A 17,637-nucleotide genomic window follows, 5' to 3' on the forward strand; every position below is an offset into this window, starting at 1 on the left:
TCCTATTTTGTGAGAAGAAACCTAAAGCCTACTAACATAATGAGGTGACAGGTTGGCATTCAAGACATTGTTGTTCAGGTAGAATTGAATATTAAATACACATGATTCATTGCAAACAACCATTATCATTTTCCCACAACGATGTGTCTTAGCTTCTTTCATTAACCGATATTCAGTATGCAACGAGTTTCTTCTCCAAGACACTATGCCACGAGGCAGCTTGCACCATAGTATTAATTCCAAACTTTGCAGACCTTTCTTGCGTACAAGATGGACATTGAATCATTTTGTCAAATGGTTCACAAACTTGTTTATGCTTCCATGCTTGTGCAATCTCAGATGACGTTCTAGCAAACATTCACATGCTTTCACTTTTCTATCAAATCATCCTGAAATTCCAAGCATCAGTGGAAATACACATTGATATTGAATGGAAGTCACGCCACCTTCAAACTCTCCATATGCGTGGGCTGGAGGAGTAATAGACATTAGGATAAATAGTTCACATGCTTGCCTACACTTCCAGATTCCACACTTTCAACACAAATGCACTAAAAGTTGTTCAATATTTGTATTGGAAGAATCTTTGACCATTTGAGATCATATGGAGCTCTGTTGACGTACCATGTTTCTTGTGTTGATAGAACTTGTTATCAAGTTCAGCTCTTGCACCTGCTTCTTGCATTTGATGGTCTAAGTTCTTAAAACCGCTTACTTTCCTTGTCTAAGCCCTTCAAACCGCTTTGCACCTACCACTGCATTTGCTTGAAGATATAATGCCAAGCAGTGCATTTGCCTTACCTACGGTTGAAGCCAAACCGTTCATGAGCCCTGCCCTATCAAAGTATTACATGCCTCCAAATGAGAAGCACTACATCTATTCGAGAATGGCACTTCCAAGATAGTTATACAATTGAGGTTCGGGTTAGAAAAGAAATTTTTTAGATGAAGTTCAAATTCAAACTCAAACCTCCTAACCTTAACCTTTGAAAAGGTTTTAGTACGTAGAAACACAGTGGCTTTTAGTATGTGGAGAAAAAAAAGTACGAAGTGAGAGGGACTTGAGTATGTAAAGAGAGATAGTTTTGAAAAGTTGTATGTAGAGATAGGAAAGTTAAGAGTACATGGAGAGAGAAAAGTACGTAGAGAGAGAGAGTTTTGAATAGTTGAGAATTAACCTCCCTCTCTCTCTCTCTCCAAAGTTAATTTAACTAACTCTCGCAGTAAAATATCCAGGTAACACAACTATTACGGAAAAAAGGCATACGATACTCCAATACACCAACTGTAAAGGCATTGATTGAAAGATATTGCAAGCATGCTAACACAGAAACTCAACCAAAGGCTTTGTATTAGACTATAATTTCAGCAAATACCATTTTTATATTTCTCATTTTATTATCAAAACCAGTAATGCACAGTGCTCATTTTTGCACTTTATTGTCATTTGCAATCAAATTAAAGATTAGTCTTATTACCTGGGATAAGTATTTGCTCATGAACATGTGACTACTACATCAAAGGCATATCATACTCGACAACACCAACTACATTGGCCGATGTATTGCCAAGAAAATCAACAAAGGGTCCTGTGTTAGACTTAGACTATAAATTTAATGAGTATTTTCGATATTTGTAATTTGATTATCAAAGTAATCATCCATAATGCTCATCTTTACAGTTAGAATCACCACTGATTAGATAAATGTATAAAACATTTGAAACTTGTAAAATGATCCACCATTCAGATGTACACTAGTATACAGATATAATAGTGTTTCTTGTGTGTTTTTCATAGACTATATTTTCTGAACTAAAGAACTATCATCACATGAAGCATTAGAATCCAAACACAAGCATTTGAAAGTAGATTGTAATATTAAAGACCAATATATTCCTTGATATGTTTTCCAAAACCAAAACTCAATTCACTAAACAGTATCAAGAAACTGGTTGGTTTCTTATTTAAGTAGGCATACAATTATACTGCCGTTACAACTGTCAAAATACTTCAGTGACTACATGCATGACAGGCCATGATATGCATTAAAGCATGAAAACCTCAGTCTACGAAACATTCAGATGGATTGGCACCATTTCTTGTGACTTGAGGAAACTTTTTACTGGGAATGTAAAGCAATAAAAGGTCCATACAAGTACAGTCTGGATGGACACAACAAATCAACCATATTTTAAATTGGTAAACAACAGCACTCAACTAATGAGATTACATGGTAAGGAAAAGCATCATAAATCTCCAAATGACCATTCCTATTGTAGTCACATTTAAATGATTATTTTCCGAGGCATAACAGTAGAAGGAATTGGCAGCAATCTACCCAATTACATAGGTCTACATGCTACTAATGCACACATCAGCCAATCCAATATAAGCAATATATTGATATAAAGCTACAAAATTATACACTTCACTTGGGAAAATTTGCAATCAATTTTCTTGTCTCGTCGTCTGCTGCTCTATCTAAGGCTGTCCTTCCCTCAACATCAGTAACTGTATAATCAGCTCCAGCTCGCATTAATTCTTCTATCTTTGGTTTGTCACCTTCAGAAGCAGCCAGCAGCAGCAAAATGTCTACAGGGGGTATGTTCTTGTTCAATAAAGCTTCCATCTTGTCATATGAGCCTTCAACGGCAAGCATGCCCATATAATTGAAATACTGCACAAGTCAAAATATTGGGATCCTCTAAATCCACATAGATGTATATCAAGAACTCAAAAATGAAAAAGCACTAGAATCTAATTAGTAATTACTAAACACACAAACAAAGTATTACAGAAGATGCAGGATGGATTCAAACTTTACAAATTGCAGCAAAAATATTCAGAAACATTTTTAAAGTATGTGCATTTCAAGAAAAAATGAGATGTTTTTTGAATAAGCAGTATCAGCTTGTGGTGGACTGAATTCATATGTGCATTTACAAGATCCAGAGTCCCAAACACCATACTGGAAATATTACAGAACTATTGTGGATCAAAACATTTTTAAAGTATGTGCATTTCAAGAAAAAATGAGATGTTTTTTGAATAAGCAGTATCAGCTTGTGGTGGACTGAATTCATATGTGCATTTACAAGATCCAGAGTCCCAAACACCATACTGGAAATATTACAGAACTATTGTGGATCAAAATGGGTATCGACTGTTGATGGAAAAGCTAAAACCCTGGACTTGCAGAATATCAAGAAGGATAAGAGGCAAGTACAAAGGTTAAGAGATATGTAAGGATTTAGCATGTGCAATGCACAGGGAGATACAGACTGACAAAAAAATTTGCAAAAGGAGATAAAACCTTTAAACCTGACCAAATGGAATGCTAGGTGTTTATCCCCCCAAGAAAACAGAGACTGATCAAGATTCAAGAGTAAAATGGAAGATTCTCATACTAGCTGAAATGGAAAAAATAAATAACAGAAGTCAGAAATGAATGATGTAAGCCCTGAGTTAGCTCATAAAACTATAAAAAAAAATTGAGTCTTGAAATTTCAATGTAGAAATTATGGAAGTGCAGCAATGAGAGACCCATAAGATATCCAAGAAGACATAAAAGATGATGTCAGAACTGATCAAGAAGCTGTCCCTGATTTGAGGATTAGACAATAAGCTAGAAAATTCCAAAACAACATAAATAAGCCAAAAATGTCTGGTGTTGCATTCATTATGGTTGGGAACTTGAAAGCCACCTCAGTTGCACAAGGTTCACAGAGAATCAACAAGAAGCATGGAAATCCAACTCAATGAATCTTTCAAGATGAACAGTTCAAAAGGCGAACTTGATTCAATATTCAAAAGGAAGAGTTCAAAGCAAGGTTACATATTAAGCCTCAGGGCAGCAGACAGTGGATACCTGCAAAATAAAGATGTCTGGTGAAACTATCTCTTGTAAATGAGAACAAAGAGGAAGTTAGGTAGAGAATTCTCAGAAGATAGAAAGAATGTACTTAGCATATTATGTCATGGTTATGTTTTGTTCAAATGGTTACCTCCTGTTGGGACAGTGAAATGTAAGAATGTTTTCAAGTTGGTTTACAACTTTTGGTCTAGGCATTTCCACAATAGGGATTTCAAATTTTTCCAGTGTTCTACCTTTTGTGCCCTAGGTCTGATTTGGTTCTATTTTTTCAGTGACTTATTATAGCTGGTCACCTGTGTTTAAGTTGTCTTCTCATGTCCCCTAAGGACATTTGTTTATGCGCCCTGCTTGTTGAAGTACTTTCTGGTCAGTCATTATGTCTGTATGTCTTTGGTTGTGATCAATTTGTCCAACCGCAAGTGTCACATAAAATGTTTTAAGGTCCTGATCTTTAATATATCTTTATTCCTAGAGAGACTACCATTTACGTAATAACTTACAAGCATGTTCTAATTAGAACATTTAAGTTGACCATTCGGATCACTGCAATTATAGCTTGTGGTCATGTCAATAGGCCAGGTGCAATTAGCCCCAATAGAACCATAGTTCCCGGTTTGCAGTGAAGAAAAGTGCCACTCACATCCTTGCAACTGCTAGATACAACCATCTAGGAAGCTTGTGATGAACCATCAGTGGTTACAAGAAGTGCTAATCGCATCCCTACAAGTCAAAAGTGGCAGTTTGGAGATTTCTTGTGAGCATGCGAGAGGATACCACGTGTTTGGCAAGTTGAAGAACCTGTACCATCGCGGGAAAGAGCAACTACCATGTGTATAAAGTGGACAATTGAAGTATAAAAAAGAGGTTTCTCCCAAGATCACAAGAGGTTATGGTATGTCTGGTGGTCAGGGTGCAGACATCCAAGATAGTGTCCTGCATACATGGGCCTAGGAACTATAGAGAAAAGCTTGCTATGCAAGTACTGATTAAGTGTGATAGTAGCAAGATGTGATGTCGTGAAAGATTGACAAGAGTCCATACTGAGACGAGGTTCTTAGGGACAAGTGGAACAAGATCGCACTTCCACAAGGTTAAAGTCTGAGAAAGCAAATAAGGTGTGATGATTCAAGATGGTGACACATGTCCACAAAGTTGAGATATCACATCTCCACTGGATGAGAGAGTCGCTTGATGGGAATGGATACAATGATGCCTCAATCCAACATGTGTCAAAGGTAGGACATATCTTAGCAATAAAGCTTTTTTGAAAGGGTTTAAAGAGCTTTCAAGTCAAAATCTAGTCAAAAGGGGTTGAACAAATTGATTTCTGCCACATTAGAACCATGCTAGACAAAGAGATGTATTAAAGAGAAGTCAAAAGTATTTGAATTCATCATACAATTCTGCATCTGAGGGGATCAATGACAGATTTAAAGAAAAGATGCACGACTAATTGACAACACTTTGTTTGTTCCATACGAAGTAATTTGAAAAGTTGGTGCAGATGACTGCAAGTTGGTGATGAATATGTAAAGCTTCAACCATTATCATTCACAATTGTGTTCTCAGAAATTGAGAAAGAATTAGTGACAAGCCGATTGTTTTCTCATAGGCAATCAAGAGTTTTGAAGTTGTTGGTCTTATTTTTCACTTCCCTGCAGTCTTGTTAAAATCTGTGAAAATTAGGAAGAACTATGTCTAAAATACTCAGGGTTTCTAAAAGTTATGTTTGCCCTCATGAAAAAACCCTGGGTCAATTGTTTGTCTTGTTATGTCGTTTGAGTTCGTTTGAAATACATTTGCCTTTTTAAAAGGAGATATGTGAAAAACCTTGTTATGCCTTTACATCCCTAAGTTTTAAGTTAATGTTTTATCTTTGAATTTCATGATCTTTTAAGTTGCAATGTTGCGAAGTCTCAATAATCGCAACATCGCTCCGCTTTGCTTACTAACCATTTCCAAGGTGGCGAAAGGGCAAAACAGTCTAATTTGAGCTCAATGCGGCTTTGCAGTGGCTAACAATAACATCAAGGTTGGAGATGCGAACGAGCAAAACAAGGAAGAGCGCATGATTGCAAGTCATTTTTGACTTAAGGCATTTCAAGTGGTGATGCTGCGATCAAAGGAAAAGGGTTAAGTCATAAAGCATTAAAGATATCTTAAGTTGTGACCATGCGAATAAAAGGAAGCAGTCAATAGAGATGTCAACACAACATCATGGGGGATTAGGTAAAATGTGACGACTAAGCCACGAGGATGCAAAAAGGCATTGATGGTTAAGAATTATAAGCAAGCGCACTTTCACAAGTGGATGAAAGAAACCTCAAGTTAATGAAGCGAGGTTGCAAAAGCTTCTAGTCGTGCCTTTGCGGGGTTACTTGCTGAGTTAAGGGTTTAAACAGCAAAGCAACAAAGAAAAAAAGACAGTCAAATAAAGCCCTGTTTGCATGATTGTATGGTTAACATATGAAGGTGATGTCCAGGATGGAAAACCATGAAAGATGTCCAACAATTAGAAGAAATGCTTGTCGCTAGATAGCAAAGATTTGATGCAAAGAAATATGTTAAGTTGCGAGGAAGCGATTCATTGATCACTGCAGTTATGATTTTATATTATCGCACCATAGCTAGAGTTAATGAATAACTCAAGGTAAAGGCCACGAAGTGGCGAATGCTATAGATCACGCCTTCGCAAGGTTTAACTGCAATTGCCAATTTGATGTTGTGAACATGCGATGATAAGTTCATAATGGCTAAGGTTAAAGACTAGCGCAAGTGCGCAAGGGTTTACATAACAGTTAAAATCCAACTGGTGAAGCTATGAGAAGAAGATAACGGTCAAACAAAACAAAGGAGCACATCTTCGCAAGTCAAGAGTAAAGGTAAACAGATAATGATGCGAAGTTCCGAACAAAGAAATTGTTTCAGTTGAATGTGTTTATCACATTCTCGCACAATTCCATAGACAATTAGGGTATTAAGTTGCAATGTTGCGAGATGAGGAAAGTGTTAAAGGAAAATGCTTGGTGCAACATCGTACGGTTAGAATGAACATCTTGTTTGATGGTTGTGAAGGAGTGATAAGGTAAGAATATAAAGCAGCGCATCATCGCAAGGATAAAAGATGTTAGCGTATAAATGGCAGCGAAAGTGTGAAGTGGTAAATAAAGGATTCATCACCGGATCGCAGCAATCTGAAAGGTAAAGTAAAATGGAGTTGTGAAGGAGTGAATAAAGGCATTCGCAGCTTCGCAAGCTAGATCCAACAGTTGAAGAAATAAGGTGCGAGGTTGCGAAACATCAAAAAGGTAACCTTGTTCATATAGGCGCAGCTGTCAAATTTAAGGCATAAAAGCAGTTTTAAAGGCAACATCTGAGCTAGATAAAAAGAACACAAGATGGAAGTACGAAAAATGAAAGCGTAGATTTTGCCAGCTTTTCAAGAATTGATAGGTTTTCAAGTGTGCTAATCTTAAATGTCATTAATGCCACACTCCCATTGCAGAAACAAATAAAGTCAGAAAGATAGGAAAATTTTCATTACCGTTTTCATAATTGCTTAAGTTTCCTGACCGAATTTTGAGTTATAGAGTGGTTTCCGGTGACTTTTCAGCACCCAATATATAGAGTTGACAATTACTTGCAAAAATGGCTTAGAGAGAAGGAGAACTAATTGCACAAGTAGAGATTGAAGACCTAGCTACGCCGCCAAAGGTTCCCAACACGTTTGTAGAAGAGTGGATACATATTTTGCCTAGTTCCACCAAATGCCTAAAATGCAAATGATCTTGCCTTCAAAGACCCATATGCATCATGTAGACGTAGAGGTTCTTGACAGAAATGGGTACAAATTGTTTTGGTATTTCTACAAGAATAGAGCAGCAAAGGTTCCAGAATGTAACCCTTAGGTAAAGAACTTGGGCAAGTTGATTATGCCAGAAGTGTTTGTAGATGTGGACTTGGTGAAAGCATTAATCAAATGCTACAATCTTGTTAATAAGTCATTCCACAGAAGGGATGGAAGCATTTTCCTATCCTTGGATAAAGAAACATTCACAAAAGCATTTGACTTGGGTGGACCCATGTCACTGCCAATTGAGATAGAGAAATTGAATGAATATCACAAGAATCATTAAGAGTTTCTACATGGGTAGGAATATGACCAAACACTTAAAGAAGAATGTGGGAGACATTCCAAAGAAGAAAGATTCTGAAAAGATTATGCCCTTGGAATTCTTCCAAAGATACTTTCAAAATACTGTGTTTGGAATCAACAAAGCCCTAGGTTCAGATGGAACCATGAATGCTTCTGGAGCATATTATGTCATGGCTTTGAATATCCAAGACCCAAATCATAATGTTGGGTATGATTTTGTGGAATATATCATTGATAGTATCCATAAGGAGATCACTGCTACCCAGCAAGGAGAATTGAAGGATTTTAAATTCCATCATTATTCGCTAATCATGCATCTGATCCTATTCAAGAATGTTGATATATTTGATCAAAGCTTCTTCGAATCTACACAAGAATGAGGAGAAAGGTTGCCAGTACAAAGATGGACAAGGGTATGGCAAATGTTCTACCCATTCTAATGTCATTTCTTTTTATAATGATTTTGTTCATCCGTTTTAAAAATGATAGGGTTGTTAATTGAAAGAAATCTTAAGAGTGTTGGAAAGGTTGTTAAAGCTAAAATGTGCTTTGATGTTGGAAAGAAATTAACACATGATTGGGGAAGTGTTTTCTTGTTTGAAGAGTATACTATTATAAGAATCTTTGGATGCCCTCAACCACCCCATATCTTGCTCAAGTGTGTCCCTAAGAGATTAGGGTTTGTGGAAGTATTTTGGCAACTGATTTCTTTGAATAGAGAATACTTGGGCAAAGGTGTCAAGAAAGGAACCTTTTTGTGTAGATGCACTAAGGTAGGAGATTTTGAAATCGGTAAAAATGCCATTGAGGAAACCAATGCATTTTTGAGAAATTTTAAGCTGCCAACTGGGCCAGCCAGAACTTATGATCCATTCAATGTAGTCAGATATTGCCCTGAAGAACATGAGAGGGTACAATTTGCCTCCCACAAAACCTATGTGGGAAGAAGATGTTATTGCTGATAGGTTAAATGAGGATATCTACAAGGAAAGGATGGTGAAGTATAGGGACATTGTCAGTTTTGAATATGAAATGAGAAAAGCAAATCCATCATTCAAAGCTTTATATCCTGATGAAGACTACTGGTCCAAATTGGAGAAATGTGTAGAGAATTTTAATGAATGAGTATCTCAAGTCCTTGAGGCAATCAAAAAATATATTGACCTTGAGTATTTAGATGATGAGATTATGGTCGAGGTCTCTGATGATGAGGACTAACCTGAAGAAGATCAGCCTGAAGAGAATATTCCTGAGAGTTCTAAGTGAGTAGAACAAAGAAACAAAAGGCAAAAGATGGTAGAATAGCCAGAAAAGGCTCAACAAAAGGCCCTCTAGATTCTGCCAAGGGGCAGCAAATACTTTGATGAAATTAGAAGGAGGTTCTTGATTTCTCAAGCATCAAAAGATGAGTAGAGAACAAAGAAATTGCAGCTGGAAGCTCAAATGGTTGATGATAGGATTATTGAAGCTCATGAGTTTATGAGTGATGACAATTTCACATGGTTACACCGCCTTGGGGGACGGGGGGACAGCGGAACGGGGGGACAAGTTTCCAGGACAGGGGGACAGAGGGGCCTTAATTTGGGGACGGTGGGGGGACGGCGGCAGGGGACAAGAGGGGTGAATATATCTATGCATATGGTACTTAAAAATGCTAGTTATAAAAATATGTATGGCAATATAGGATATAAAGATGTAAAAGAGTGAATACTTGAACATTGCATTGAATTAGAACATCGAACATAAACATAAATAGTCGAATCTGCAAATAGTGAATATCAGGATGCCCCCATCCTTGGTGGAGGTGGCGGAATCTGGTGGCGCTATTGGGGACGGGGAGACGGAGTCCCCAAGTCTCTGGTGCGTTGAAGTCTCCGAGACATCGGGCAAAAAGGGGGGGATGCGTCCCCGTGTTACTATGCGATTTCATCAAATCTGATGAGTTTAAAATTTTCTTGTTTAAAATAAAGTAGAATGAAGTAGCTCTGCAAATGAAGCCAGGAGATTCTGATGAAGTAGTTGTTGGGTTAGTGCAGAAGTTACATGAATATGATCCTACCAGTAAAACCCTCACTGTTGAAGAGGCAAGAGATTTGGTGACAAGGAGTGGTATGATTGTTTTCCCAAGATGGGTATATCAGCTCATCTTTTCTGCTGGATCAAATGAGGAGACAGGAGAGATCAATTTCATTTGAAGATGAAAATCAATATGGAGAGCTAAGAGGGTTAGGATATGACATAGATGCTCAAACGATGACAATATGGGGTTTAGCTCCACGGCATGATAAGCCTACCCTCATGGAGATCAAAGAATCCGCTAGGGGGAATGCCATTTTTTGGCATGAACAGTCTGCTTCTAGTGATCAAATATATGGGATGCACACTTCAATAGCATTAATGGGCAAGAATAAGATGGATACTCTTCAAGCCCAACTAGAAAGAACATATGAAAGATTTATCAAGACGAGAAGAAGCTATGAAGAGGAAATGAAGAAAACATATGTCTTGGAGCAAAAGACTATTAAGCTAGAAAAGGAAGTAGCATCATTGAAGAAAATTGTTAGAACTGCTATAGAACTCCATGACAAAGGTGTGCTGACAGAAGGCCAAGCACCTGAAACAGGGGAGACATCAAGCCATGTAGTGGAAGTTGATGAAGGAAACTTTGAAGCAAGCAAGGATACAAAAATCAGAACAATGAAAATCTTGTTGATTCATAAGAGAAATGCACTCAAGACAATCTCTCAAAATGTGCATAGCAGTTACCTTGCTTTAGAGGGGACAAAATATAGGTGTTCAGAGGCTATTGCCCTATTATCTCCACTTTCTAGTACATGGGGCCCTTACACACAATTTATTGATAATTTAGTCCCTTTGCTCCCTCAGAAGAAAGACTTGCCAAAAGTAACCACTGTAAACACCAAGAAAATGATCCATAAAATAAAAGATTTAAATGCTTTCTTGTTAGAATTCTTTAGAATAACTGAGGGAGTGGGGGGGTGAATCAATTATCCAAGGTCCAGATGTATAAATAAAACTTTTCACAGCTTAGTGAACCCATAAAACATTTATCATCATACGTGCATCCATAAGATTATGCAATCACTTGAAACTTGTAGGTTACTGTCAAATCAATTTGTAGAAATGTAAACATAAAACATAACAGATTCATCAACACACTTAACACAATGATTTACGTGGAAACCCAATTTGGAAAAAACCACCAGTAACATGCTACTCTTTTTCACTGTTTTGAAGTGATGCCCTATGAAAGGTCAACCCTATTAAAGGTTACAATGCACACTGTTAAATGTGACCCTATTAAAGGATTTCAATCACCCTATTAGGAGTGAGCCTAGTTAGAGTACTTCAAACCATTCACTTGGAATGTCACCCAGTTAAAGGATTTACAAATGACTGTTAGGTCAACCTTAATCCAAAAGATTTACCCTAGACTGATACAATTATTAGACAATAACAGTAAGGCTTGATCTGATAACAACTTACAACTCCATTTGCAGATTACACATCTCTGTTTCAGTCCTCCACTCTACTTAGCTTTCACACATTTTAGCTTTGATAGCTTGTCCACCCTTCAAACATCCATACCCTTAAGCCTTCTTGCTTAACATGCCAATGCAGACTCTCAATTTAGGTCACTAAATGAAGCAATACCCTTGACTCCTTCTCTTCCTTAGATTCTCGCACATGACAACCCTTGCTTCTGATCAGCCATCTCTATAAATAGAGAATTAAGATCTTTTGTCGTTCATTCTCCATTTTCCAATTTAGGGTTAGGACATATGAGGTAGGATTCAATGAATCTACCCCTCATTCCATATCATTTCTAGAAACTTCTTCAATCCTCTTTGAATTCGCCTCAAAACAGTTTGTCATGAATTCTGTGCCACCAACTCATCAATCTTATTTTTCACCTGGTTCACACAATCCAAGAAAACAAACTTGTTGGCTCAGATCTATCGAATTCACGATCTTTCTAATAATGTTGACACTCGGCATTAACTTGCTTCTGATGCTCAGCACAAACTGCATTGCTAGGCATCCTCTGTAAAATCACTCGGTACGAGCTAAAGTTTATTGGTGCTCGGCATCAACTAAATTTTACTCGGCATCCACTATTTCACTCGGCATACACTAGAATCGACTTTTACTCGGTTCCAACTGATTTTCTGCTCAGCTTGTACTAACTTTGCTCGACACCTACTATCCATTCGGTCAAGCTTGGCAAACAAACTTTATTTAGCTACTTGTTCTAAACTTGCTTAGTGTAATCAACCTTTGCAACCTTAAGTAGATTATTAATGCACTATGATATCACTGTCATAATTGATTCTTGTACTCCTTTTCATAACTCAACCTTTCCTCTAGGTGCTATTGTTACATCTTTTGATCAAATCCTCTTAGTCAATCAAATAAGTGATAGTACTTAAAACATATAACCAGTTGTCTTACTAGCAAAATAGCAGGTTTGATATCAGTGACAAAACAATGATCGAACGCATTTATCATACTTGTATCGATCTGTTTTCAACAATCACCCTCTTAACAATCTCCCTCTTTGGCACTGATGGCAAACCAAACTGATCAACCAAACTGACTTGGTTAAAATAGTAAGAACAACGCAATACCAAAAAGAAAATAATTCCTTGTATTGAAATCTCTCCCTTGATCAGCAGCTTTCATCTTCTAAATAGGTTACAAAATTTTGTTCTGTTTTGATCAACAGACAATTAATTCAAGCTTATGACTCCCTTCGAATTACTTCTTATATCTCCCTTCTACAGTATCCCCCTCTTACTAGGTAGATGTTATCAACAGATACGCTTTCTTTCTCAGCAGTCAACATTTCTCCCTCATACTATGTGTTAGGAATTCTCCCTCTTTGTTCAATATCTATCTTACTCATATCTCCCAATCTCTTGTATATATCTTCTGATCAGTTACTATCTCCCTCTTTGACAACAATGCCAAAGACTTGTCATCTTAATATGTAGATATGAACCTCTTCAATTTCTCTTTAGTCACCTTGCTTGTGACTGCTTTGTAGTTTCAGCTCTTTGATTACTTTAGGCAGCTCCTAAAGTAAGATCCACTGCATCAATGTGTAACATATGTCAATCAACTTGTTTGATGCAGGGCACTCTTTTTGTTTCTTAAATAGCCTTTGGTAGGGGTATCACCCCTAGTTTACCTCTTAGATACTCATGAGCATCCTTAGGTAATGCTTTTGTGAAAACATCAACAATTTGCTCTTTTGTGTTAACATATGTTATCTTCACCTCTTTATCTTGAACTAATTCTCTCAAGTAATGATACTTGATTACAATGTGCTTAAACTTTGTGTGCAGCACAGGATTCTTTGATATATTGATAGCACTTGTTTTATCACAATAAAGTATCGTTGGTTCAGTGATCTCTTCCTTCGTACCTTTATGAGTAGTTGTTTGATCCATACAATGTTTGTACAAATTATAGTAGCAACAACATATTTAGCTTCAGCAGTAGATTGTGAAGTGCAATTTTGTTTCTTGCTAGTACATGTAACCAACCTCTTGCCTAAGAAAAATGCTCCTCCACTAGTGCTCTTTCTGTCATCAATTTTTCCAGCCCGATCAACATCAGTATAGGCTTGTAATTCAATTTTTTCATTTTTTTGTAGTATAGACCATATTCCTCTATTCCTTTCATATATCTCATTATTCTCCTTACAGCCATCAAATGATTCTCACTGGGATTAGCAAAGAATTTTGCAACTATCTCTATAGATAATGCAATATCAAGTCTGTTTTGTACTACATATTGTAATTTGTTAATTATAGATCTGTATAATGTTTGATTCACCTCAGTTGAATCATCATTCTTTGACAATTTATGTCCTGTCACCATAGGTGTACTTACTATCTTGGAATCCTCCAATCCAAAAGTTTTTAGTATCTCTTTGACATACTTTGATTGAGTGATGTATATACCATATTTCATCTGATGTACTTGCAAACCCATAAAGAACTTGATCTCTCCAAACATAGACATCTCAAATTCTTGTTTCATTTCACTTGCAAAAGCCTTACATAAAGCATCTTGACCTCCAAATATGATATTATCAACAAAAATTTCAGATAACAAAATACTTGTCTTTCTCTATCTTCATGTACAGATTGTTATTATCATGAGTCCTTTCAAATCCAATCTTCACAAGATAATTATGAAGTCTCTCATACCATGCTCTTGGTGCTTGTTTCAAACCATATAAAGCTTTGTGTGATCTACATACCATGTTCTTATTATTTGCATCATCCTTCTGATTGTTCTATATAAATTTCTTCCTCTAATATGCCATTTAGAAATGCAGATTTAACATCCATTTGATAAACTTTGAAACCTTTGTATGTAGAATAAACAAGCAGAGTTCTTACTCCTTCCAATCTAGCAACAGTAGCAAATGTTTTTCCATAATCAATTCTTTTTTCTTGTGCATATCCTTTGTAGACTAATCTTGCCTTGTCCTTTGTGACTTCAACATTTTCATCTAGCTTGTTCTATATACCCATTTGGTGCCAATCACATTTTTGTCTTCTAGTCTAAGAACTAGAGTCCAAGTTTTGTTTTTCTCAATTTGTTCAATCTCTTCTTCCATGGCTTTACTCCAGTCCACATCTTCTAAGGCATCTTTCACTGTTTTGGATTCTTTCATGCTCAACAGACATGAATCATTTCTCAACTTGTTCCTTGTCATTGGTCTAACATCTTTATCTCCAATGATTTGTGCAGTAGGATAATGTCTCTTGACATATTTAGACAATCTTGGTTCAGCTCTGGTTTCTTCATTTGGTCTTTCTACTTCAGAGTCACTATGTGCATCTCTATCAAGTAGTTTAGCATCTCTCTCATGTAAACTAATCTCAGAATCAGAATGTGCCTCAACTTCATTCTGTAACTCGGCATCTGAATGTAGCTCGGTCCCTGAATGCAACTCGGCATTCATAGTATGTAACTCAGTAGTCATTGAAACTCGTTCTTGGTTAGTAACTTGATTTGTAGCATCTTCTTCAACAAGCATACCTTCATAATAGTATACAAATGATTTGTATTCTTCTTGTTCTTTCATAGGTTCAACGTCATGTACTGTTGTATATTCATCAAATTTCACATTTGCACTTTCCACAACTTTATTAGTGTTAGTATTTAAACATTTATAAGCTTTACTTCTTGTGGAATACCCTAGGAATATACCCTTTTCACTTTTTGCCTCTAGTTTACCATTCCTGAAATCTTTGAGAACAAAACATTTGCTTTCAAATATCTTAAAATATTTTACATTGGGTGAGTATCCATACCATAGTTCAAAAGGTGTTGAATGAGTAACTTTCTTGACTTGTACATGGTTCAAGGTATAAACAATTGTACTTACAGCTTCTCCCCAGTATTTCAAAGCAACATTTTTCTCCATCATGAGTGTCCTAGCATAGTCCATTACAGACCTGTTTCTCCTTTCAGCAATTCCATGTTGTGGAGGGGTTCTAGAAGTAGATGTCTATCTTTTGATTCCTCTATCATTACAGAACATCTCAAACTCATTTGATGTAAATTCTCCTCCTCTGTTAGATCTCAAACAACTCTTGCTAAGTACCACTTAAACATTTGGAAAGCATCAGATTTCTGTTTCAAAAACATAACTGTCATCATTCTAGAATAATCATCAACAAGTAGCATAATGTACTCATCTCCTTTGTAGCTTTGCACTTCAATTGGTCCACACAAGTCAATATGAACAATCTCTAGTACTCCTTTAGAGGTATGAGTTTTACTCTTAAAACTTGACTTTGTCATTTTGCCTAACATTGTTTACACATTATATTATCAAGTTTCTTCAACTTAGGCAAACCTCTAACTTTTCTCATGTTATTGATGCTAACCAAGTTATCAAAATTAACATGACATAACCTCTTGTGTCATAGCCACACATCATCAAATTTTACAGTTAGACAAGTAGCATCTTCTATATCAAGGTAGAATACATTACTCCTAGTTTGATCACCCTTTCCAATCAATTTTCCATCAGTATCATATATCTTAGCACTCTTGTTTTCAAACTCAACCTTACATCTTGAATTATTCAATTGTGACACACTCAACAGATTATAATTAAGTCCTTCAACATAGTATGCATTGTCACATAAAATCTATTCTGTGAGTTTGATAGAACATTTTCCTTTTATCAAACATGGTGCATTATTACCAAATCTTACACTATTTCCATCATAACAATTCAAGGTAATGAACTTACTTTTATCTCCAGTCATGTGATGTGAACACCCACTGTCAATGATCCATTTATCATTCTTGTTCACACAAGACACAAGTGCAGTTGCCTCATCTTCATCATATTCGTCCTTCATTGCAACATACACCACTTCATCATCATGTTCATCAGATTCATCTTTTGTTTCCTCTTCAGCAATGTAGCAAGACTTCTTGCCTTTGTCTTTGTAATCTTTGTTGTCTTCATCTCTTCTACTTTTGTACTTGTGTAATGTCCCTTCTTTGGGGACATTAGAATTATTAGGAAGGAACGAATTTTCAATATTAAATTTGACTATGTTACTTGGAGATTTATTATTTAAGGTCAAATTAATATCTCATGTGGTCATAAGAGGACGAGGAGGAATAAGACAAAACCCAGAAAGGAAGTTGAAGGTTCATCGTTGCGAGAATAAAAAGAGAAGAGGCTCTTTCCTTTGGGCATGCTTAATTTACTATTCAGATTTCCAGATCTCTCTTGTGAGAGTTTTCAGAAAGCTTTAGCTTTCAGCCAATGTGAGGACGTAGCCCCTCGTGCAAGCAGGCAGTGGACGAAAACCCATTGTCCGAGGAGATATCATCACAGGTGTCTCATTGAGCTTACAGGTTCTTCTCTTGTTTTCCAATTTGACTGTAAAGATTGTGTATAAGATTGGACTTTAGTTGGATAATTATTGTATTGTTGTTGTATAGTACAATAATGTTTTAGAAGTTATTCGGAAGTTGTCGATTATCATACTTGCTGATGTATAAGGCAATAACACGCTTCTGGATCGTTGAAGGGATGGTGGTTTAGTGTTTTTGATTTGTACTGCATTGTTCTTATGCTTGAGTCTTAATGTCATTTTGAAAAGACAGATTTATTGGAGAATGTCGGGTTTTACTTGTTGTTCGTATTTCATCTGCATAGAGATGTATTTCTAAATGTGTTATTTGAGAATGAGTTTGAGCAAATATGTATCTAGAATATCATGTGTTATTCATATTGTTGGTTATTTGTTAAGTGGGTTCGTACTCTAAGATTCACATTTAAAGGGTAAACAGAAAAGTTCAGGCTCAAGACAATACGGTGCTAGTTGGATTTGTTACAGTACTAGTACGGGTCATTACAGTGGTATCAGAGCTAGTCTTGTTGCTAGTCTATGAAGTTTATTTGAGAATCTAGTGATCACATTTTTGCTTCAGATTTCATAGTCGAATGGGACTATATGGCAAATAGCAGGTTATGGTATCGAGTTCTACTGATTCGGTGGAAAATATTGGGTTTTGGCAAGAGGACAGGCGTTA

At 36.5% G+C, this 17,637-nt stretch overlaps 1 protein-coding gene across 1 annotated transcript in view; it reads right to left on the reverse strand.

The window, feature by feature from the left end:
- Nucleotides 1-1,871: 1,871 nt before the first annotated feature.
- GDC1 (Ankyrin repeat family protein) overlaps nucleotides 1,872-17,637 on the reverse strand; it is an 80,735-nt gene continuing 64,969 nt past the window's right edge. Inside the window, exon 2 of the mRNA XM_089788106.1 lies at nucleotides 1,872-2,678. Within this exon, the coding sequence (XP_089644232.1) occupies nucleotides 2,430-2,678 (249 nt within the window). The 3' untranslated portion in view covers nucleotides 1,872-2,429. The remainder of the gene's footprint in view (nucleotides 2,679-17,637) is intronic.

The sequence above is a fragment of the Cupressus sempervirens genome, chromosome 6 (assembly GCF_028749045.1).
Source record: "Cupressus sempervirens isolate cs-2001-9-10 chromosome 6, ASM2874904v1, whole genome shotgun sequence".
Taxonomy (NCBI): Eukaryota; Viridiplantae; Streptophyta; class Pinopsida; order Cupressales; family Cupressaceae; genus Cupressus; species Cupressus sempervirens.